General features: G+C 38.3%; 1 protein-coding gene across 1 annotated transcript in view; it reads left to right on the top strand.

The window, feature by feature from the left end:
- LOC128640806 (flavin-containing monooxygenase 3-like) overlaps nucleotides 1–25,685 on the top strand; it is a 365,854-nt gene extending 340,169 nt beyond the window's left edge. The window contains exon 6 of the mRNA XM_053693225.1: nucleotides 25,411–25,685. Coding sequence (XP_053549200.1) covers nucleotides 25,411–25,623 — 213 coding nt within the window. The 3' untranslated portion in view covers nucleotides 25,624–25,685. The remainder of the gene's footprint in view (nucleotides 1–25,410) is intronic.
- Nucleotides 25,686–25,885: the final 200 nt, after the last annotated feature.

The following is a 25,885-nucleotide window of genomic DNA, read 5'->3' as shown; positions in this document are numbered from 1 at the left end:
GTTAGCCGTGAAAACCAGCGTTAGAGGCTCCTAACGCTGGTTTTAGGCTACCTCCGGTATTTGGAGTCACTCAAAAAAGGGTTTTCAGCCGCGACTTTTCCATACCGCAGATCCCCTTACATAAATTGCGTATCCTATCTTTTCAATGGGATTTTTCTAACTCCGGTATTTAGAGTTGTGTCTGAAGTGAGCGTTAGACATCTAACGACAAAACTCCAGCCGCAGGAAAAAAGTCAGTAGTTAAGAGCTTTCTGGGCTAACGCCGGTTCATAAAGCTCTTAACTACTGTACTCTAAAGTACACTAACACCCATAAACTACCTATGTACCCCTAAACCGAGGTCCCCCCACATCGCCGACACTCGATTAATTTTTTTTAACCCCTAATCTGCCGACCGCCACCTACGTTATCCTTATGTACCCCTAATCTGCTGCCCCTAACACCGCCGACCCCTATATTATATTTATTAACCCCTAACCTGCCCCCCACAACGACGCAGCCAGCTACCTACAATAATTAACCCCTAATCTGCCGACCGCAAAGCGCCGCCACCTACGTTATACTTATGTACCCCAATCTGCTGCCCCTAACACCGCCGACCCCTATATTATATTTATTAACCCCAAATCTGCCCCCCTCAACGTCGCCTCAACCTGCCTACACTTATTAACCCCTAATCTGCCGAGCGGACCGCACCGCTATTATTATAAAGTTATTAACCCCTAATCCGCCTCACTAACCCTATAATAAATAGTATTAACCCCTAATCTGCCCTCCCTAACATCGCCGACACCTAACTTCAATTATTAACCCCTAATCTGCCGACTGGAGCTCACCGCTATTCTAATAAATGTATTAACCCCTAAAGCTAAGTCTAACCCTAACACCCCCCTAAGTTAAATATAATTTTAATCTAACGAAATTAATTAACTCTTATTAAATAAATTATTCCTATTTAAAGCTAAATACTTACCTGTAATATAAATCCTAATATAGCTACAATATAAATTATAATTATATTATAGCTATTTTAGGATTAATATTTATTTTACAGGTAACTTTGTATTTATTTTAACCAGGTACAATAGCTATTAAATAGTTAAGAACTATTTAATAGCTAAAATAGTTAAAATAATTACAAAATTACCTGTAAAATAAATCCTAACCTAAGTTACAATTAAACCTAACACTACACTATCAATAAATTAATTAAATAAAATACCTATAATTATCTACAATTAAACCTAACACTACACTATCAATAAATAAATTAAATACAATACCTACAAATAACTACAATGAAATAAACTATCTAAAGTGCAAAAAATAAAAAAGAACTAAGTTACAAAAAATAAAAAAATATTTACAAACATAAGAAAAATCGATTCCATCAGCCAATCAGAATATTCCTACCTTAATTCCGATTGGCTGATAGAATCCTATCAGCCAATCGGAATTCGAGGGACGCCATCTTGGATGACGTCATTTAAAGGAACCGTCATTCGTCGTTCAGTCGTCGGCCAGGATGGATGTTCCGCGTCGGAGGTCTTCAGGATCCTGCCGCTCCACTCCGGATGGATGACCATAGAAGATCCCGCTTGGATGAAGACTTCAATTGGATGGAAGACCTCTTCTGCCCCGCTTGGATGAAGACTTCAGCCGGATCATGGACCTCTTCAGCCCCCCGCTTGGGCTTGGATCAGGACATCGGAGGAGCTCTTCTGGATCGATCGGTGAACCTGGTATGGTGAAGATAAGGTAGGAAGATCTTCAGGGGCTTAGTGTTAGGTTTATTTAAGGGGGGTTTGGGTTAGATTAGGAGTATGTGGGTGGTGGGTTGTAATGTTGGGGGGGGGTATTGTATGTTTTTTTTTTACAGGCAAAAGAGCTGAACTTCTTGGGGCATGCCCCGCAAAGGGCCCTGTTCAGGGCTGGTAAGGTAAAAGAGCTTTGAACTTTAGTAATTTAGAATAGGGTAGGGCATTTTTTTATTTTGGGGGGCTTTGTTATTTTATTAGGGGGCTTAGAGTAGGTGTAATTAGTTTAAAATTGTTGTAATATTTTTCTTATGTTTGTAGATATTTTTTTATTTTTTGTAACTTAGTTCTTTTTTATTTTTTTGTACTTTAGATAGTTTATTTCATTGTAGTTATTTGTAGGTATTGTATTTAATTTATTTATTGATAGTGTAGTGTTAGGTTTAATTGTAGATAATTATAGGTATTTTATTTAATTAATTTATTGATAGTGTAGTGTTAGGTTTAATTGTAACTTAGGTTAGGATTTATTTTACAGGTAATTTTGTAATTATTTTAACTATTTTAGCTATTAAATAGTTCTTAACTATTTAATAGCTATTGTACCTGGTTAAAATAAATACAAAGTTACCTGTAAAATAAATATTAATCCTAAAATTGCTATAATATAATTATAATTTATATTGTAGCTATATTAGGATTTATTTTACAGGTAAGTATTTAGCTTTAAATAGGAATAATTTATTTAATAAGAGTTAATTAATTTCGTTAGATTAAAATTATATTTAACTTTGGGGGGTGTTAGTGTTAGGGTTAGACTTAGCTTTAGGGGTTAATACATTTATTAGAATAGCGGTGAGCTCCAGTCGGCAGATTAGGGGTTAATAATTGAAGTTAGGTGTCGGCGGTGTTAGGGAGGGCAGATTAGGGGTTAATACTATTTATTATAGGGTTAGTGAGGCGGATTAGGGGTTAATAACTTTATTATAGTAGCGCTCAGGTCCGGTCGGCAGATTAGGGGTTAATAAGTGTAGGCAGGTGGAGGCGACGTTGTGGGGGGCAGATTAGGGGTTAATAAATATAATATAGGGGTTGGCGATGTTAGGGCAGCAGATTAGGGGTACATAGGGATAATGTAAGTAGCGGCGGTTTACGGAGCGGCAGATTAGGGGTTAATAATAATATGCAGGGGTCAGCGATAGCGGGGGCGGCAGATTAGGGGTTAATAAGTGTAAGGTTAGGGGTGTTTAGACTCGGGGTACATGTTAGAGTGTTAGGTGCAGACGTAGGAAGTGTTTCCGCATAGCAAACAATGGGGCTGCGTTAGGAGCTGAACGCGGCTTTTTTGCAGGTGTTAGGTTTTTTTTCAGCTCAAACAGCCCCATTGTTTTCTATGGGGGAATCATGCACAAGCACGTTTTTGAGGCTGGCCGCTTGCATAAGCAACTCTGGTATCGAGAGTTGAAGCTGCGTTAAAAATGCTCTACGCTCCTTTTTTGGAGCCTAACGCAGCCTTTATGTGGACTCTCAATACCAGAGTTATTTTTATGGTGCGGCCAGAAAAAAGCCGGCGTTAGCTACGCGGGTCCTTACCGACAAAACTCTAAATCTAGCTGTAGGTAAACAAAGGGTTAACTTTTGGTCATAGTTTTTTATCATTTTAGTTTTAACCAATCAGATAGGGCTGCATTACATATAAGGTCATCACAGATGTATCTAATTATTGTCTATGATTACGGTGTTGTTACATCGAAACTGGTCAGACGTATTTGTATGACCTTTTGTTACTTTCCATCCCCTGTGGACTTTTTAATCAGCATTTAATAAAGTTTGATGTTTTTTTATTTTAAAGATGGCTATATTTACTCTCTTTTTCAATTGCTAAACTCCAAGCAGTGTTTTTTGAGGAACCGCTCAACTTCAGAGCCTGAATTTTGCATACGGCTATTTACCATAAATCTGAGTGATTCAGAAGAGCCGGGTGGTTGGTGACAGCTTTCTTCTTATCAATGCTCTGATTGGCTGCCTAGACCCACGTGACCGGTATAATCTTCGAAGGAAAAAGACACAGATTGCTGCAGGAGCGGCTATGCTTGGATTACCTCCTCTCCATTCATACCGGAATACAAGTTAGCAGTGGCGTCACTAGGGTTGGTGTCACCCGGTGCGGTAACTTATGGTGTCACCCCCCTCCCCACAGAAAGCAGACACACACAAACACAAAAACACAGGCACACACACATACAAACACTCCGATACACTTAGAAACATACTCAGACACACACAAAAACACTCAGACACACACAAAAACACTCAGGCACACACACAAACACTTAGACACACACACACACACACACACACAAACACTCAGGCACACACACACACACACACAAAAACACTCAGGCACACACACAAACACTCAGGCACACACACAAACACACAAACACTTAGACACACACACACGCACACAAAAAAACAGACACACACACAAAAACACACACACACACACAGAAACACACACACACAAAAACACTCAGGCACAAACACTTAGAAACACACACACACAAAAACACTCAGGCACACACACAAACACTTAGACACACACACACAAAAACACTCAGACACACACACAAACACAAAAACAATCGGTCAGGTGCCAGGCATCCCCTCATGATTTCCCAGTTCCCGTTTAGAGAGACAGCACAGCAGTGAGTGACTCCACTGCTCCACACGTCACTGAGCAGTGAGCACAGATAGGCAGGCAGGTTTAGGCTAGCAGCGCAACTTTCAGAAAAAAGAAAAAGTTAACCTCAGCGCTGGAATTCAGAACTCAAAACAGCAGTGTATAAATAAGGAATCCCTCACTCCTTACTATAAAAATACTATAAAGGGTTAACTACACTGACTGCAGTTAGACTGCAAACAGGTAATTGGACACTGCTGCGCTATCTAAACAGATTGCTTAATGTGTGCAGCAACCAAAACTAAAGGAGTATTATAAGAAAAATATATATCTCTAAAACGAAGAATTAAAATTTAATTGTAATTGTTAATAAACTCTTCTAGCAAGCATAGCAAGAGAAATAAAATGTCACACAGTTAAAATGTCACACGATAAAAATATACATGTACAATCATACAAACACTACAATACAATGCAGAAATAATAAAATGTAGAAAAAGTCTCATATGCCAGCAAATGAATTCATGTGGCACAATAATGCATTTGCATAAACACACAGTCTCTTAGCTCAAAACGTCCGTATATTAAAGTCTTTTGTAGGCAAGTTGGTAGGTTAGAAGCAGAAGAGACATCAAGCAAGCTCCAGTTGAATTAGTAGCCAGCACAGAGCTAAGTGATAGGGCGAGAAGAAGGATATAAAGATCCTTTAAACAATATGTAAGTTCAAAAAAGTAAGGTGTACACTTTTACTTACACCAGATATTGATGCAAGATCACAGGTACTCCTTCCAGGGACAGACCGCTTGTCTTTTCCAGTGTGTCACAGGCATCTCATGGCAATCAGAGGTGCGGTATAACCTGCTGTACGATACAGCCTCCAAAGCGCTCACATACTCCAACAGAAACTTCAGGCTACGGAAGCCCACAGGGAACAAAGTACTAAGAAACGCGTTTCGGCTGGTTCACAGCCTTTCTCAAGCTCAATACTGTTGGGTTCTTTCCTATACTGTAAGGATTCCATTCCACTTCTTACCTCCTTCCTCCAGTCACCTGACTCTAGCTTTACCTGTATTTAAAGCATCATGTGACCACAAACAGATGCTTGATTATTAAAATAACCTAGCTAAAGTCTGTAGCTGCTATTTGAATCACCTCTTGAAATTACCTCAGAGAAGCTTTCTAAGTTTTGCCTTTTCCGGAATTGCACTCATAAGGATAATTCCTTTTCAAGCTTAAAACAAATAACGGTCATATCCGTTATTCAATTTAAAAAAACCTTCCTCCTGCAGTCTTATTGTCGTGCACGCTTTAAGTGAATCTGACAACCTGCTTCAGATGCTCAGTCACTCTCTCACCGCTCACTCAGAGCTGCTTGGAATTGCTGACAGTTTGTTTCACTGCAGCGTAACCGGACTGCTTCCCCCATCCTCTTGCATACAGTGCTGAGTTCTCCTGCTCACAGTATACAGCTCCACTATCCCGGAACCTCTGAAAGGTACTGTGTGCGCAACCTGTTGTATCCTGACTAAGGGGGTAAGAACATCTGATATTACAAGTAGCTGGACTGTTTGCTTTTCACGTGTTGATAACATTTGCTTGCTTACTACGCTACAACGTTAATGCACTAAGACTTCACTCTGCCTGCATCATAATAACAATACTGGTTAATGACAATTGCTACTGTGCTTATATTTGATTTATACCTAAGAGACTGCCATTTCAGTTTAACCTATTCTTCTTGTTGTGAAGTTTAACAACAATTCTGACTTTGTTTTCTGTTGCATGACAAACCTTATCTCTGCAACGAATTGTTTCCTTTATAATAAATTCACTGAACGCAGCTTGGTTTATGCTACATATATACTCCAATTGCCAAAGTGATACATCCACTTTACACAGACTCTCTGCAGTTGTGATCCTTTGCAACCTAAGCTAAATCATTACAGAATAATCAAGCCTACCTATGGATCCAGCAGAGCTCCCACAGTTCGTCTATAGTCTGTCTAAGAGAGTGGATGAACTTACTCAGGGTCTTAGAGACCTAAAGGTTGAGAATGAGACTTTAAGAAAAATAATTGAAGATACTACCTTACCTAAATCACAACCTACTTCTACTTTTGTGGAACCTCAGATAGCAGCACCTGACTTATTTAATGGTGATAGGAATGTTTATCGCCAATACAAGAATGCTTGCCTTCTCATGTTCAATTTGAAGCCATTAACCTATCCCAATGAGAAGATTAAAATACTCACTATGATTAGCTATCTAAGGGGTGAACCCCGAATTTGGGCTGACACTCTGTTTGAAACTAATGACCCCATATTATCCTCTTTAAGTTCCTTTTTGGCGGTCATGGATGAACTTTATTCTGATTCTAACCTACAACTGACGGCTGAAAGTAAGATGAGAAAACTCAGACAAGGTAACCGTCCTGTTGAAGTCTACATAACGGAATTTAAACAACATGCCATAGATTCCCAATGGAATATGATTGCTTTGAGGAATCAGTTCTGCTTAGGACTCTCTGAATCAGTTAAAGACGAATTGGCACGAACCAATCTACCTGATAACCTGGACGGTCTCATGAAATTATCGATGCATATCGATAGAAGGCTTCGGGAAAGGAAGTCTGAACGCCAACCAGGTGATTCCACATACAGAAGAGCCCCACATCCTATGCCTGCTGCTCCATCTCCAAGCACTCCTGAACCTATGGATATCGGGTTTTTTCGGGGTCCTTTGAGTTCAGAAGAAAGATTCAGGAGAAAATCCAAAGGTCTTTGCATGTACTGCGGAAGTCCATCCCATTCCCTTCGTGAATGTCCCTCTCTATGTAAAAACAAGAATACTAAGTCTTTCACTCATATGACTACTTTAATTGTTCATGATAAACCGATTCACTGTACTTTAAAACTCTCTTTACAGTGGGACCACAATCGCTTGACGAGAGAGGCCATTATTGACACCGGTGCCCAAGGGAATTATATTGACAAATCTATTGTGTTGGAAAATAAAATACCCCTTATCACTAAGTTGTGTCCTGTTTCTATTCGAGTAGTAGATGGCTCTGAAATTTCTTCTGGTCATGTTACACAGCATACCATTCCCATACTTGTAACTACTGTAGATTCACATCAAGAATACATTTCATTCGATGTAATTACTACACCACTTTTTCCAATTGTGTTAGGTTTACATTGGCTTCGTCTACATGAACCAGTCATTAATTGGAGTTCTCTGAAATTAAGTTTTAGTTCACCCTATTGCCATCAAACTTGCCTGAATCATTCCTCATTACTTCATGTGTCAGAGGATCATCAGATACCTGTGATGTACAGGAAATTTGCAGAGGTTTTTAGTAAAAAGGATGCAGACACTCTGCCACCCCATCGGTCGTATGACTGTCCTATCGACTTGAAACCAGGTACCACTCCTCCATTTGGACATCTCTATCCCCTTTGCCAGCCTGAGCTCGACCACCTAAAAGTCTATCTCGATGAAAACCTAAAGAAAGGCTTCATACGCCCCTCCGTGTCTCCAGCAGCCGCTGGATTTTTCTTTGTAAGGAACAAGGATAACTCTCTCCATCCAATTATTGATTTTAGGGAACTTAATAAAATTACAATAAAAAACAGGTATCCCCTACCACTCATCCCTGAACTTATTGAACGCCTGCAACATGCTAAAATTTTCACCAAACTAGACCTCAGGGGCGCGTACAATTTAGTCCGTATCAGAGAAGGGGATGAGTGGTTAACAGCTTTCAGAACGAGATACGGCCTATTTGAATATCTGGTCATGCCGTTTGGGTTAACTAACGCTCCGGCCACGTTCCAACGGTTTATAAATGACATTTTTCATGATCTTTTGGATATCTGTGTAGTAGTCTATCTCAACGATATCCTTATTTACTCCAATTCAGTCGAGGACCATGTTAAACATGTTAGCTGGATTCTATCCAGACTACAAGCACATAGACTTTATGCTAAACTGGAGAAGTGTGTCTTCCACACCAACCAAATAGATTTCCTGGGTTATTCCATTGGCCCTGATGGCATTCAAATGCAAACCAATAAAGTTGAAGCTGTAAAGAACTGGCCACTTCCTAAGAACAGAAAGGAACTACAACGTTTCTTGGGGTTTAGCAACTACTATAGGAAGTTTATCAAAAATTTCTCTCATCTTGCTAAATCACTCACCAGCTCATCTACACCTTTTGTGTGGAACTATAAGGCAACTGAAGCATTTAACCTACTAAAAGAGTCTTTTTGCTCAGCTCCCATACTCCAATTCCCAGATCCTTCACTACAGTTTGTGTTGGAAGTGGATTCTTCAGACTATGCTCTCGGAGCAGTTCTTTCGCAAAGACAGAGTCTAACTCATCCCCTCCATCCCATTGCATATTATTCAAAAGTCATGTCTGCACCTGAAATGAACTATTCCATCGGTGAAAAGGAACTTCTAGCCATGAAACGTGCATTTGAACACTGGAGACATCTTTTGGAGGGCACTGTCCTACCTATTATAATATATACTGCTTATCGCAATCTAGAATTTCTTCAGAGAAACAAAACACTCTCAAGCCGGCAGGTTCGTTGGAGCCTATACTTCAGTAGGTTCAACTTTCAGATAGTCTACAGGCCTGGATCTAGGAATGGAAAGGCTGATGCCCTTTCAAGAAAGGATCCGAAACCTCCAAACCTACAGACTTGTACTTCCATCATCCCTCCGGAACGATTCCTAGGATTGCTCCCCAGTTTTAAGACGCAGATCCAATCAGCTCTACAAGCAGATGAACAGTTACCTCATCTCCAGCTCTCTTGCAACGATAATCTCTACTATCATGACTCTAAGTTATATGTACCTCAATCCCTCAGATCTCATTTGATCAAACAGCATCATGACCCACCTCTTCTAGGTCATCCTGGGATAACGAAAACCAAAGAACTTCTCAGTAGAAATTATTGGTGGCCAAATTTGGATAACACTGTTAAAGAGTACATAGAAAATTGTACCATTTGCATCACTTCCAAAAAGGAAAGAAAGAAACCCTATGGACACCTCCTCCCAATCCAAATACCCAATAGACCCTGGGCACATCTGGGCATGGATTTCATTGTTGAATTACCTGTGAGTTCTGGGTTCAACACCATTTTAGTAGTTACTGACATCTTGACTAAAATGGCCCACTTCATTCCTTTCAATAAACTACCCACCTCCAGTGAGACAGCACAACTTTTCTTGAATTCTATTGTTCATTTCCATGGTATCCCTTCCGTGATAACTACAGACAGGGGTACACAGTTTACGTCCAAGTTCTGGAAATGTCTCACACAACAACTACAGATTGATCATCGCTTGAGTACGGCCTTCCACCCTCAAACCAATGGCCAAACAGAGAAGCTAAATCAATGGTTAGAGCAGTATTTACGGTGTTACTGCAACTATCATCAAACTGAATGGTCCCTATACTTGTATCTGGCAGAATTTGCCTACAACAACTCTGTTCATTCCTCAACCAAGGTCTCACCTTTTTATGCTAACTACGCTTATCATCCCAACTTTACCTTACAAAATATGGAAATTCCAATATCTCCTTGTGTTGATGATCTACTACAAACCTTAGCCGAAAACTTTCAATTCTTGAAACGGAACATCCAACAAGCCCAGGACTCCCAGAAAAAATATTACGACCTACGTAGAAGACCTTCTCCTGCATACACCGTGGGCAGTAGAGTTTGGCTCTCGACAAAGAATATCAAAATACCACTACCTAGTAAAAAATTAGCAGGCTTATACATCGGTCCTTTCACTATCACTCAGGTTGTGAACCCAAATGCAGTCACTCTGGATTTACCCAGTTCCTTACCCATACATCCAACTTTTCATGTCTCGCTTCTGAAACCAGCTTCTAATGATCCTTCACTAAAACCCATTTTACCTCCTGCACCTATACCCCTGGATTCAGATACTTATGAGATCCATGATATCCTAGATTCCAGATGTCATAATGGAACTTTGCAGTATTTGGTACGATGGAAAGGATACTCACCTGATGATGACACATGGGAACCTTACACGCATATAAATGCACCCAGACTTCTCTCACGTTTCCATCGTAGATTTCCTCTTCTGCCCAAGCATCAAGCCGAGGATCGGCTTGCTTGAGGGGGGGGGGGCATATGTAAGGATTCATTCCACTTCTTACCTCCTTCCTCCAGTCACCTGACTCTAGCTTTACCTGTATTTAAAGCATCATGTGACCACAAACAGGTGCTTGATTATTAAACTAACCTAGCTAAAGTCTGTAGCTGCTATTTGAATCACCTCTTGAAATTACCTCAGAGAAGCTTTCTAAGTTTTGCCTTTTCCGGAATTGCACTCATAAGGATAATTCCTTTTCAAGCTTAAAACAAATAACAGTCATATCCGTTATTCAATTTAAACAAACCTTCCTCCTGCAGTCTTATTGTCGTGCACGCTTTAAGTGAATCTGACAACCTGCTCTCTCACCGCTCACTCAGAGCTGCTTGGAATTGCTGACAGTTTGTTTCACTGCAGCGTAACCGGACTGCTTCCCCCATCCTCTCGCATACAGTGCTGAGTTCTCCTGCTCACAGTATACAGCTCCACTATCCCGGAACCTCTGAAAGGTACTGTGTGCGCAACCTGTTGTATCCTGACTAAGGGGGTAAGAACATCTGATATTACAAGTAGCTGGACTGTTTGCTTTTCACATGTGTTGATAACATTTGCTTGCTTACTACGCTACACCGTTAATGCACTAAGACTTCACTCTGCCTGCATCATAATAACAATACTGGTTAATGACAATTGCTAATGTGCTTATATTTGATTTATACCTAAGAGACTGCCATTTCAGTTTAACCTATTATTCTTCTTGTGAAGTTTAACAACAATTCTGACTTTGTTTTCTGTTGCGTGACAAACCTTATCTCTGCAACGAATTGTTTCCTTTATAATAAATTCACTGAACGCAGCTTGGTTTATGCTACATATATACTCCAATTGCCAAAGTGATACATCCACTTTATACAGACTCTCTGCAGTTGTGATCCTTTGCAACCTAAGCTAAATCATTACATATACCCTTTATACGCTTTTTCTTAAAGTGGTACTAACTGTCAGCAAATCATCATTGGACAATACAAAAGTGGATAATACAAAAATAATATTTCCATCTTGACGGTTCACTTGGGAAAAAAGTTATACCTCTATACAATTTTTGGATTTAGAAATTTTTGTAAGGGACAATAGGTTAAACTCTAAAACCCATTTTAAACAAGTGGATGCGAACAATTACATTCACCAACTGAGCTGTCACCACACCCAGTGGAAAAAGAATATTCCAAAAGGACAGTTCTTGAGAATGAGAAAAAATTGTAGTATTTTATCAGATTACGATGCCCAATCAGCAATATTAAAAGATAAATTTATAGACAGAGGGTATCCGATTGATGCCCTGGAAGAAACTATAAAGAGTGTACGAGAACAAGATAGAGATGAAATCTTGGGGAACACAAATAAAAAAACTAAAATAACCGAAACTACAAATGAAACATCTATGTTTATACCTTTCATTACAACTTACAGTGGTAATAAAAATATAATAGAAAAAATACTGAGAAAAGACTGGAATGTTTTAAAATTAGATGATAAGTTAGGCCCCATTATTTCTAATAGACCACAAATAGTCTATAGAAAAGCAAAAAATTTGAAAATGAGACTTGCCCCCTCTAACTTGAAAAAAATACAATTTTTTGACACATTCCTGTCCAATGAGAAAAACCACGTGTCTTACCTGAGGATCGTCTTTAGCTAATAGTGTCACTTGTCACGTACTAATAAATAGCCAATCAAAATTGGTGGGAGGGATTACAGATGCGGTAAATACGATCCACTGTCAGTCCCACGTACCGCTCTGAGGAAGCAACAGTGAAACGTGACCTTGTTAGGTTGACACCTGTCTTCTTTTTTTTTTAATGTCCTCAACACTGGTTATTTATTTGATACTATAGTTGAATCCTAAAATTAATTCATTACTGGTCTATCCGCACTTTGCTTGGGTATAGTCATTGGATTTCTAGCTCTAACACATGGTATGCAAATTTTGCTATAAAACTAATAAACTTCTGCTCGTGTCTAATTCAAGTTGGTGGTATGCAAATTGTGCTACCATATCAATAGATGTTACTTGGTTTATTAATGTGCACACAGCGATTGCAGTTAACATAATTAGCACTCCTTGCTTTATGTTAGATCCCTGTCAGAGACATTTGGGAACATTAGACCGTGGGCATCTATAAAGTGCAGTAGATAATGTTCATGACGAACTTAAATCTATTAAAACAAACCAAGTTGTATTCTAATACCTTTAACATTGTGGCAAAACTTAACCCTGCCAGCACCAAATTTGTGTTTGATCATTGGCAGCAGCTTATGTCCTTTTGGACTTTACAATAGTGGAATGCAAATGTGCTATCCTATTTTCAAACAGTAAACCCCAATTCATTAACCGAGTCTAGCACTTATACTATAGTTAAGCACATAGTTTTGGGTCAGATTACTGGCATTTAGCCAGGGCAACTTTCTATGCTTTTGATAAAAAATCTGTAATCCATCTATGTGCTTTTTCAGTCTACAAATATATTCAGCACTCGTGCTAGAGGTTTAACTGTCTTTAAAAATTATAAGGCAGTTTATATTTAGCGTTTTTGACACCCCTAGGTACCCCTTGACCATTCACGTTACCTATATATTTTAGGAAATTAAGTCCTTCAATCAGTACCAGTGCTGCAGTGTTTTTAAAGTTTCTTGTGGGGCAGTAAACAGTGTATCTGTATCTTGCTTGCTATTATTTTACTTTGAAACAATAAAAGTTACATTTTAACATTGATTCTCACTATTTCCTAAACACTAAGGCCTAGATTTAGAGTTCTGCATTAGCCGTCAAAACCAGCGTTAGAGGCTCCTAACGCTGGTTTTTACCGCCCGCTGGTATTTGGAGTCAGTCAGGAAAGGGTCTAACGCTCACTTTCCAGCCGCAACTTTTCCATACCGCAGATCCCCCTACGCCATTTGCGTATCCTATCTTTTCAATGGGATCTTTCTAACGCCGGTATTTAGAGTCTTGGCTGAATTGAGCATTAGAAATCTAACGACAAAACTCCAGCCGCAGAAAAAAGTCAGTAGTTAAGAGCTTTCTGGGCTAACGCCGGTTTATAAAGCTCTTAACTACTGTGCTCTAAAGTACACTAACACCCATAAACTACCTATGTACCCCTAAACCGAGGCCCCCCCACATCGCCGCCAATCTATTAAAATTTTTAACCCCTAATCTGCCGCCCGCACACCGGGGCCACCTACATTATCCCTATGTACCCCTAATCTGCTGCCCCTAACATCGCTGACACCTACATAATATTTATTAACCCCTAATCTGCTGCCCCCAACGTCGCCGCTACCTACCTACACTTATTAACCCCTAATCTGCCGAACGGACCGCACCACTACTATAATAAATGTATTAACCCCTAATCCGCCTCACTCCCGCCTCAATAACCCTATAATAAATAGTATTAACCCCTAATCTGCCCTCCCTAACATCGCCGACACCTAACTTCAAGCATTAACCCCTAATCTGCAGACCGGAGCTCACCGCTACTCTAATAAATTTTTTAACCCCTAAAGCTAAGTCTAACCCTAACCCTAACACCCCCCTAAGTTAAATATAATTTTTATCTAACGAAATAAATTAACTCTTATTAAATAAATTATTCCTATTTAAAGCTAAATACTTACCTGTAAAATAAACCCTAATATAGCTACAATATAAATAATAATTATATTGTAGCTATTTTAGGATTAATATTTATTTTACAGGTAACTTTGTAATTATTTTAACCAGGTACAATAGCTATTAAATATTTAAGAACTATTTAATAGCTACCTAGTTAAAATAATTACAAAATTACCTGTAAAATAAATCCTAACCTAAGTTACAATTAAACCTAACACTACACTATCAATAAATAAATTAAATAAACTACCTACAATTACCTACAATTAAACCTAACACTACACTAGCAATAAATTAATTAAATACAATACCTACAAATAAATACAATTAAATAAACTAACTAAAGTACAAAAAATAAAAAAGAACTAAGTTACAAAAAATAAAAAAATATTTACAAACATTAGAAAAATATTTCAACAATTTTAAACTAATTACACCTACTCTAAGCCCCCTAATAAAATAACAAAGACCCCCAAAATAAAAAAATGCCCTACCCTATTCTAAAATTAAAATAGAAAAGCTCTTTTACCTTACCAGCCCTTTGCGGGGCATGCCCCAAAGAATTCAGCTCTTTTGCCTGTAAAAAAACCCCATACAATACCCCCCCCAACATTACAACCCACCACCCACATACCCCTAATCTAACCCAAACCCCCCTTAAATAAACCTAACACTAAGCCCCTGAAGATCATCCTACCTTATCTTCACCACGCCGGGTATCACCGATTCGTCCTGGCTCCGACGTCTTCATCCAAGCCCAAGCGGGGGGCTGAAGATGTCCATTATCCGACTGAAGTCTTCATCCAAGCCGGAGCTGAAGAGGTCCATGATCGGGCTGAAGTCTTCATCCAAGCGGGAGCTGAAGAGGTCCATGATCGGGCTGAAGTCTTCTATCAAGTGGCATCTTCAATCTTCTTTCTTCCGGATCCATGGTCATCCCGCCGACGCGGAACATCCATCTTCACCGACGAATGACAGTTCCTTTAAGGGACGTCATCCAAGATGACGTCCCTCGAATTCCGATTGCCTGATAGGATACTATCAGCAAATCAGAATTAAGGTAGGAAAATTCTGATTGGCTGATGGAATCAGCCAATCAGAATCAAGTTCAATCCGATTGGCTGATCCGATCAGCCAATCAGATTGAGCTCGCATTCTATTGGCTGATCGGAACAGCCAATCGAATGCGAGCTCAATCTGATTGGCTGATCGGATCAGCCAATCGGATTGAACTTGATTCTGATTGGCTGATTCCATCAGCCAATCAGAATTTTCCTACCTTAATTCCGATTCGCTGATAGAATCCTATCAGCCAATCGGAATTTGAGGGACGCCATCTTGGATGACGTCCCTTAAAGGAACCGTCATTCGTCGGGAAGTCGTCGGTGAAGATGGATGTTCCGCGTCGGCGGGATTACCATGGATCCGGAAGAAAGAAGATTGAAGATGTCGCTTGATAGAAGACTTCAGCCCGATCATGCACCTCTTCAGCTCCCACTTGGATGAAGACTTCAGCCCGATCATGGACCTCTTTAGCTCCGGCTTGGATGAAGACTTCAGTCGGATCATGGACATCTTCAGCCCCCCGCTTGGGCTTGGATGAAGATGTCGGAGCCAGGACGAATCGGTGAACCCGGTGTGGTGAAGACAAGGTAGGGAGATCTTCAGGGGCTTAGTGTTAGGTTTATTTAAGGGGGGTTTGGGTTAGATTAGGGGTATGTGGGTGGTGGGTTGTAATGTTGGGGGGGGGTATTGTATGTTTTTTTTTTACAGGCAAAAGAGCTGAATTCTTTGGGGCATGCCCCGCAAAGGGCCCTTTTCAGGGCTGGTAAGGTAAAAGAGCTTTTCTATTTTAATTTTAGAATAGGGTAGGGCATTTTTTTATTTGGGGGTCTTTGTTATTTTATTAGGGGGCTTAGAGTAGGTGTAATTAGTTTAAAATTGTTGAAATATTTTTCTAATGTTTGTAAATATTTTTTTATTTTTTGTAACTTAGTTCTTTTTTATTTTTTGTACTTTAGTTAGTTTATTTAATTGTATTTATTTGTAGGTATTGTATTTAATTAATTTATTGCTAGTGTAGTGTTAGGTTTAATTGTAGGTAATTGTAGGTAGTTTATTTAATTTATTTATTGATAGTGTAGTGTTAGGTTTAATTGTAACTTAGGTTAGGATTTATTTTACAGGTAATTTTGTAATTATTTTAACTAGGTAACTATTAAATAGTTCTTAACTATTTAATAGCTATTGTACCTGGTTAAAATAATTACAAAGTTGCCTGTAAAATAAATATAAATCCTAAAATAGCTACAATGTAATTATAATTTATATTGTAGCTATATTAGGGTTTATTTTACAGGTAAGTATTTAGCTTTAAATAGGAATAATTTATTTAATAAGAGTTAATTTATTTAGTTAGATTTAAATTATATTTAACTTAGGGGGGTGTTAGGGTTAGGGTTAGAGTTAGCTTTAGGGGTTAAAAAATTTATTAGAGTAGCGGTGAGATCCGGTCGGCAGATTAGGGGTTAATAATTGTAGGTAGGTGGAGGCGACGTTGGGGGCAGCAGATTAGGGGTTAATAAATATAATATAGGGGTCGGCGGTGTTAGGGGCAGCAGATTAGGGGTACATAGGGATAACGTAGGTTGCGGTGGTGTACGGAGCGGCAGATTAGGGGTTAATAAAAATATGCAGGGGTCAGCGATAGCGGGGGCGGCAGATTAGGGGTTAATAAACGTAAGGTTAGGGGTGTTTAGACTCGGGGTACATGTTAGAGTGTTAGGTGCAGACTTAGGAAGTGTTTCCCCATAGGAAACAATGGGGCTGCGTTAGGAGCTTAACGCTGCTTTTTTGCAGGTGTTAGGTTTTTTTTCAGCTCAAACAGCCCCATTGTTTTCTATGGGGGAATCGTGCATGAGCACGTTTTTGAAGCTGGCCGCGTCCGTAAGCAACACTGGTATTTAGAGTTGCAGTGGCGGTAAATATGCTCTACGCTCCCTTTTTGGAGCCTAACGCAGCCCTTCTGTGAACTCTAAATACCAGCGGTATTTAAAAGGTGCGGGGGAAAAAAAGCATGCGTAGCTAACGCACCCCTTTGGCCGCAGAACTCTAAATCTAGCCGTAAGTTTTGTGTTCAGAGGCCTTTCTCTTTTTCATCCTGCTCTAGGGATGTGTTCTTTTTGTAAAATATGATTATATATACCTATGCACAACTATTTTGTGGCAGTCCAATATACATTTCCTGACAAGGCTCCCAAGTAGTAACTATACACAAGTCCTTATTTCAGCTACACTTTTGTTTGAATAAATAGTCAGATATGTGTCTATTTTACAATTAATATGTCTCATATTGTGCGTCACTGTTAACTTGTGGGCCAGATGTTATGTGCAAACAGACCTCAAACTGAATATGAGCAAATGTTGCATGATAATCAGATTTTCAAGATTAGCAACACATTTCAAACATTACCTCCAGTATAGGCTAGAATTTATATGAGGTTTTTTAAGTAGGTATTGATAATATACACAGTATCTATAGGCTTAGATATTATAGCTATGCATAGGCTAAATTGGATCTATTGTACATATACTAGCTCTTATCCAACCCATATGGGCATATCACATCCTACATCTCCTTGGCAGCTCAGGAATGTTAGCCAACTTAAACGGGTATATAAGACTATGTAGGACTTTGCCTGTAGCTGATAAGACTGCAGATTTGCCACAGAAAAATATTGTATCTAATGATAAACCTTGCCGCTTAAATTAAAAGGTCTGAGAGGCAGATATAGCTTTAGGTTGCAGCAGCTAATATTTTCATGTTACTCTATATAACCCACAGAAAAGGTCTAACTAGTAGGGGTTAAATTGCTCAATTTTTTGTGGCTCTGATTAGCAAAAAGTAATACTATATTGCAGTATATACTTCCACACTATGCATTGTCTCCCTGCAGGTTTAATAATGCTGTCTAATAGGTACAAGATAAATGGTTACCTCATAAGGCACATATAACTCAAACATTCTGCTCAAATATAACAGGTATAAAAAAACGAGTACAATAAAGTCTTAAACCTCTGATGACATCACACTCATCCAGGTACCAGAAGCCAAAGAAAAAACTATAAGGATTGAATATTAAGGGCATTAATTTGGGATTAGTAGATGAGATCCGTTAGATAGGTATTATTTCATCCAACACCAACAGTATTGTAAGCACAGGAATAGAAATATTTCTCCAAACTGAGACAGGGCAGGGTGTAATTTGACTTAATATACGGGAAGTAGTCTTTGCTGAAAAGTTATTAGAATGGAAGTTATCCACTTCTACCTCCGTAGTTTTGCTTGGCTTCCCATATTGTTTCTGTATAGTCTCCTGGGTCTGTTGGCGATGTGTCATGCCATGGCTATCGCTCCCCCCAAGTCCATGTGCTAATTGAGCCGTCTTCTTCGCCATGATCGGCCACCTCGTAGTGAGTTCCGGCGCAACCATTTTCAAAAGAGTTCCAGAGGCTTCTCCATATTACGGCGGGAATCAGCTGGGTAATTGATATAGGAATCATGTATTCCTTGGCAACTTCTGTCATATATGTTGTCATATTCCTGGAGTATAGGAACTGTATACAGTAATACACTCTGAGGCGTCTTAGACTCCACTGTCCACTATTGCGTTTAATGTAGATCTCTGATTACAGACTCTGAGTAGCTGGGTATTTTCTCTGGCTCTTTTGGGAAAGTCTCATCAGTTACCAGTGATTTCTGATATAAGGGAACCTGATAAGATCTCGGCTGGTATGTTTTCGTCTAGTCGGTCATTACTTTAGCAGGAATCTCATGGCAGCACAACAGTTCGGTCATCTCCTCAATGCATGAAAATTGGTCAGAAAAATAAATAAAAGAGAAGCTGAATATAAAGAAGAACTCTGGGAAGTGCTGAAAGAAGCCTGGTATAATATAACAGAAGATTACTTCAGAAAACTTCAGGACAGTCTCCCCAAAATAGTTCAAGATGTGCTTAGTGCCAAGGTAAGTCACACTTTTGCCTGAAGAAGCCATTTTGTTCTGAAAATTGTGTTTTTTATATTTTTGTACATATTTCCTTTATTTTCTGTTTGTATCTTAATAAGGAGACCAAAAAATAAATATGGATGGTCATTAAAACTTTGCTAAAACAACAAATCTAGTGATGGCCTAAGACTCTTGCACAGTATATATATATATATATATATATATATATATATATATATATATATATATATATATATATATATATATATATATATATATATATATATATATATATGTATAAAAGATTGGGATCCAGCACTCACACCATCATCAACCCCCGGGTGCACTTCAAAAAATAATATACAGTAGTAGCAAGGAAGGCACTCACCGTTTACATCAAAATATTTATTGCAACGATTAACGTTTTCGGGGTCTCCCCTGTCCTCAGACCATTTAAAATCAGACAAAACAACTCACTCTTTATCTCCTATTCCCTCCACTGTACTGTAATGCTGGCAAACTCCACATTGTCCGTAAAGCACAACTGTGCATGCACGAACTGTCCTATGGAGAGCCGAGTAGGACATAACTAAAATGCAACCTGTATAAACACATAATAATGTTAGCAGACCATAGTTAGATACCAACCATGGAACAAGAAGGAAAATTATCTTGTCTAGTCTACGGTACATATTATCCTCTATTAGGGAATACCAGCCTAAAGCATATATAATAATTTATACACTTCTACCTATTACATGTTGTACCGTATCTGACTAACCGCCAAGCGCTGCCCAACATAACAGTTTAGCGCTCAGCTTCATGATTATACAGTATAATACCTACTTGTTAATAACGTAATATTGTTGTGACCTAACCAACAATACGTTAACCAAGAGATGGTAATATTTACAGTCCCTTGCCATACCACCTATTGCTAGATAATCAATTACAATCCTATTGCTATAAACTAACAGCTATCTCACATTTTTGTTCATTGACATAGATTACTGATAATCCATCTAGCCCTAAACCATTTCTAGATACAATATTATACTGTATTTTAGTTATGTCCTACTCGGCTCTCTATAGGACCATTCACACATGCCCAGTTTCGCTTTACGGATGCTGTGGAGTTTGCCGGCATTACAGCATGGTGGAGGGAATAGGAGATGAAGGGTGAGTTGTTTTGTCTGATTTTAAATGGTCTGACGACGGGGGAGACCCCAAAAACGTTAACCGTTGCAATAAATATTTTGATGTAAACAGCAAGTGCCTTCCTGCATTTCTGTCAGATAAAGCACCACTTCGCCCAGAAAATTGCTGCCATTACAAATGTTTAGGCATTCTCATGTGTATTTCTTTTGTTTGTATTGGTATGACACAGAAAAAGTGGAGAGAAAAAAAATGAATCACTGAATTTACGCTTGAGCGGTAGTGCAAACTACCGCTCCACTTGATATCTAGCCCTCTCTGTTTGTTCAGTTCTACCATGGACTTGTTATACCAGATTACATTTAAATCTTATATATGTGCGGTGTGTGTGTCTCTATCTTGTTTTCTGCTGATTTTGTTTATACATATGTGGGATAACGTATTCTAGATTATAATCTATATAGAGCTGTTTAAGTGGTTTAGTTCATTTAAAAGGACAGTCTATTCCAGAATTTTTGTTTAAAAAGATAGATAATCCCTTATTACCAATTCCCCAGTTTTGCATAACGAACACTTTTATATTAATATCTTTTTTACTTCTGTGATTACCTTGTATCTAAACCTCTGAAGACTGCCCCCTTTTTCAGTTCTTTAGACAAACTTGAATTTTAGCCAATCAGTGCTGACTCCTAAGTAACTCCATGGGATGAGCACTATGTTATCTATAAGGCACACGTGAACTAGTTGTGAAAAACTGTCAACATGCATTTAGAGAAGAGGTGGCCTTCAAGGGTTTAGAAATTAGCATATGAGCCTACCTCGGTTTAGCTTTGAACTAAGAATACCAAGAGAACAAAGCAAATTTGATGATAAAAGTAAAAGTTGTTTAAAATGACATGCCCTATCTGAATCAAGAAAGTTTGTTTCTGACTAGACTGTCCCTTAAAGAATATTTGCTGTCATATATTTTTTATGTAAATATATTATTATGTATATCTCCGGGATGTAGCTGGGTCACAGTTAGAAGGGAAAATAAAAGTAAGAGGAAGAGACAGGCCAGTACTAAGCTGGTACATCCCAACAGATTTGCCAGATTGAGTGAAGATGTTAGGGGAAATCAGTTCAGGGGTGACACTGTCAGAGAGGGCTGTTCTGTCTAGTTTAGTGAGCAGTTCTTCAGTCATGGAAGCATGTCATACTATATTATATGTGCGGTGTGTGTGAGCAGTTCTTCAGTCATGGAAGCATGTCATACTATATTATATGTGCGGTGTGTGTGAGCAGTTCTTCAGTCATGGAAGCATGTCATACTATATTATATGTGCGGTGTGTGTGAGCAGTTCTTCAGTCATGGAAGATAGCCATACAAGTCTGGGCCTAAGGCAGATGTTGGTTGTAGAAGATTGTAGGGTAATTTGTCATCAAGACCCATTAAATAGAACAGTTTGTTGTCTTCCAGGGACTCGTGTTAGACATATTGTAAAGCGTATTGATAGATTGTTAGAGGGATCTACGTCTGATCCTGCAGTCATGGTGTATATTGACACTAATGAAGAAATCAGTGGAAGATGGAGTGTCCTAAAAATGACTTTAGGGAGATAAGCCGAAAGCTTAAAGCAAAGATCTCCAAGGTAATATTTTCAGAGATATTACCCGTGCCATGTGCTTGCCCAGTAAGGCAGAAGGAGCTATGGTCAGTTAATTCCTGATTAAAAACATGGTGTAAGAATGAGAGGTTTGAACTTTTTAGAGCACTGGGTTGACTTTTCACTTGGGTACAATTTGTACAGTAAGGATGGATTGCACCTGAATGACATGGGTGCAGGTGTGTTGTGGGAGAGGATTGTAAGCATGCTTAAAGTTCAAGCAAAAGGACAGATAGATCAATCTGTGAATATGTCACACCTAGAATGTCGCAAGAAAGTGATGACAGAAGGGTACACTTAGGAAATATTACATTAGAATGTTTGGAGGATAATGCACCAAGTAGCAGCAAAAAACACATTAAAATTAAATATATGACAGCAAATGCAAGAAGCACTTTGGGTAAAATGGGGGAGCTGGAGCTTTTAGTTGCAGAAGAGGACTATGATATTATCAGTATAACTGAAACATGGTGGCTTGATTCACATGACTGGGCAGTTAACTTAAAGGGTTATACTTTATTTAGGAAGGACACGGGTTATAAAAGGGATGGAGGAATGTGCATGTATATTAAACCTGACCATAAACCTACAATATGGTAAGATATTTATGATGGTACATGTGATAATGTAGAGACCCTGTGGGTTGAAATAAGGAGTGGGGAAAAAATTCTAAAAACATATTTCTAGGAACATACTATAATAAGCCTCCCAACATTAGTGACATGGAGGAAACTCAACTACAAATTGGAAAGGCTGCTAATAATAACAATGGTGTAATTATGGGAGATTTTAACTACCACAACATAAACTGGGCCAATGAAACAATAAATACAGCTAAGGGAGATAGATTTTTAAATGCTCTTATGTATAACTTCTTGTCACAATTATTAGAGGAGACAACTAGGATTGGATTTACTGCTATCACAATGCAGATATAAAATCAAACATTGAAGTCAAAGAACATTTCAGCAACATTGATCATAACATGGTCACATTTCAAATCACTTTCTATAAGCAGTGTCTTAAACGTTTATCTAAGACTTTTAATTTTAGGAAAGCAAAATTCAATGATTTAAGTAAATAGTTAAATAACATAAATTTGGACAAAGTATTCTTTAATAAAAACACAGAGGTTAAATTGATAACATTTAAAACTTTGTTAAATAAATATTCATAACAACACATACCACATGGTTATAAAAGTAAAATAAATAAATCCAAGCCAATGTGGCTAACTAAAAATGTGTTAGGAGAAATTAGGAAAAAACGTAGGACATTTAAATTATTCAAAGAAAATAGTACAGACTCAGCATACCAAATATATTAAGTAATGTAATAAAGCATGCACAAAATAAATCAGATTAGCCAAAATTGAAAATGAAAGATGCATTGCAAAGGATTCCAAGTCAAACCCTAAAAGGGTTTTTAAGTACATAAATGGCAAAAAAATCTAAGGAGGAAAATATAGGTAGATTAAAATGTGTGAAGGGTAGCATGATTAACAGTGACAGGGAGAAGGCTGAGGTGCTAAACCAATTATTTTCTTCAGTATACAAGAGAGAGAGGAACCAATGGGAGACACTTTGAAACAAACTAGAACATACAAGCCCATACCATTAACTGGGATATTTCTAGAGGATATCAATAAAAAACTGGATAATATTAAGGTAAATAAAAATCCAACCCTAAATGGAGTACACAAAGGTTTTTACAGGAACAGTTATCTACAAGCCTCTACTCTTAATTTTTCAAGACTCATTATCCTTAGATATAGTACCACAGGACTGGCGTAAAGCTGATGTGGTGCCACTCTTTAAAAAGGGAAGCAGGACTGATCCAAGAACCTGTTAGTCTGACATCAATAGTGAGGAAGATACTTGAAGGGATTGTATATTCATGTAAACAAGAGTATGAGTTCAAATCAGCATGGTTTTATGATAAATAGATCATGTCAAACTAATTAGATTCTACGAGGAAGCAAGTAAAAAATATACTGTAGATAAAGGGGAATCAGTTGATGTGATATACTTTGATTTTGCAATAGTGTTTGATACAGTGCCACATGAGAGAATAATGAGCAAAATGAAGGGACTGGGAATAGCTGAAAATATTAGCTCATGAATAAATAATTGGATAAAGGACAGTGAGGTAATAATTAAAAAAGGTCATTATTTAAATGGAACTAGACTTAGCAAAACAGGAGGAAAGGGATTTGGGAGTAGTAATAGATAACAAGCTAAAGATGGGCGCACAATGCAGGACAGTATTCTAAAGCTAATAAGATATTAACATTTATTAAAAGAGGCTTTGGGGACGAATTATCAAGCTCTGAATGGAGCTTGATGCCCCTGTTTCCGTGCAAGCCTTCAGGCTCGCCAGAAACAGCAGTTATGAAGCAGCGTTCTAAAGACTGCCGCTCCATAACTTGTCCGCATGCTCTGAGGCTGCGGACATTAATCTGCCCGATCCTATACGTTCGGGCTGATTGACACCCCCTGCTAGTGGCCGATTGGCCGCAAATCTGCAGGGGCGGCATTGTACAAGCAGTTCACAAGAACTGCTTGTGCAATGCTAAATGCCGACAGCGTATGCTGTTGGCATTTATCGATGTGCAGCAGACATGATACGCTTTATCGTATTATATCCCCTTGCACATTAATAAATCGACCCCATAGATGCAAGGAAGGAAAGCATAATTCTGTCACTATATAAATCTCTGTTAAGACCTCACCTAGAATATGGCATGCAGTTCTGGGGTCCAATCTCAATAAAAGACATTGCAAAGTTCAGGGAAGGGCTACAAAACTATTAAGAGAAATTAAGAATTTAAGCTATGAGGAGAGGCTAGTCAAACTTGGTCTGTTTTTGCTAAATAAAGGTGCTTGAGAGGTGACATGATTACTTTATATACATATATTTAAGGCCCATATACAGAGATGGCAGTAGCTCTGTTTATACCAAGAAAATTGTTTGTGACAAGTGGTCACAATTTAAGGCTGGAAGAAAAGAGATTTAATCTCCTGCAACGTAAACGTTTTTTCACTGTAATAGCAAAAAAATTGTGGAACTCATTAACAAAGGTGGTAGTAAATGCTAATACCTTAGAAACATTTAAAAATGGTTTAGATACATTTCTGGCTAGAAACAGAATTCAGGGATAAGATTGTTTGTATTAAATAGGTCACCTTTTTAATGGGATGAATTTAACCTTAACTGGATCTTTTTTTGTAAGTATATTAAGATTTGTATAGGTTGAACATGATGAAGTTCTCTTTTTTTTCAACCTCTTCCACCATGTTACTATATTATGTATATATATATATATATTTTTAATTTTTAGGTTTATCTCAGCACCAGGAGTGGCGCTTGGATTATGAGCAGAGTCTGGGATAATGGATATCCATGGGATATGGTTTATTTAACACGATACCAGTCTTTCCTCAGTAAAATCCTTCCCAGAACTGTGTCTGACTGGCTATATGAAAAAATGATGAATAAGAGATTTGACCATTCAAATTATGGATTGGTACCTCTTAACAAGTATGTTTTATGATATTCCTAATGCTTTTTTCCATGTATTTATAACATAATAAAAAATGTACTCAGATTAGTATGCATTTTACAGTATAAAATTTTCCTATTTTACTTTAAATGTCTTACTTCAAATATTGCATGCAATTTTTAAATTTACTTTACTTTTGTTTTTTATTTTATTTTTTTCTCTTGGTATCTAATAAAGGACCAGTAAATACAGTAGATTTGTATAATCAACACAATAGTTGTCTATTTCCACCCTACTTGTATCATGTGACAGC

This window comes from Bombina bombina, chromosome 10, assembly GCF_027579735.1.
Source record: "Bombina bombina isolate aBomBom1 chromosome 10, aBomBom1.pri, whole genome shotgun sequence".
Lineage (NCBI taxonomy): Eukaryota > Metazoa > Chordata > Amphibia > Anura > Bombinatoridae > Bombina > Bombina bombina.
Note: the sequence above shows the minus strand (reverse complement) of the source record. Positions and strands in the feature narration are given on the sequence as shown.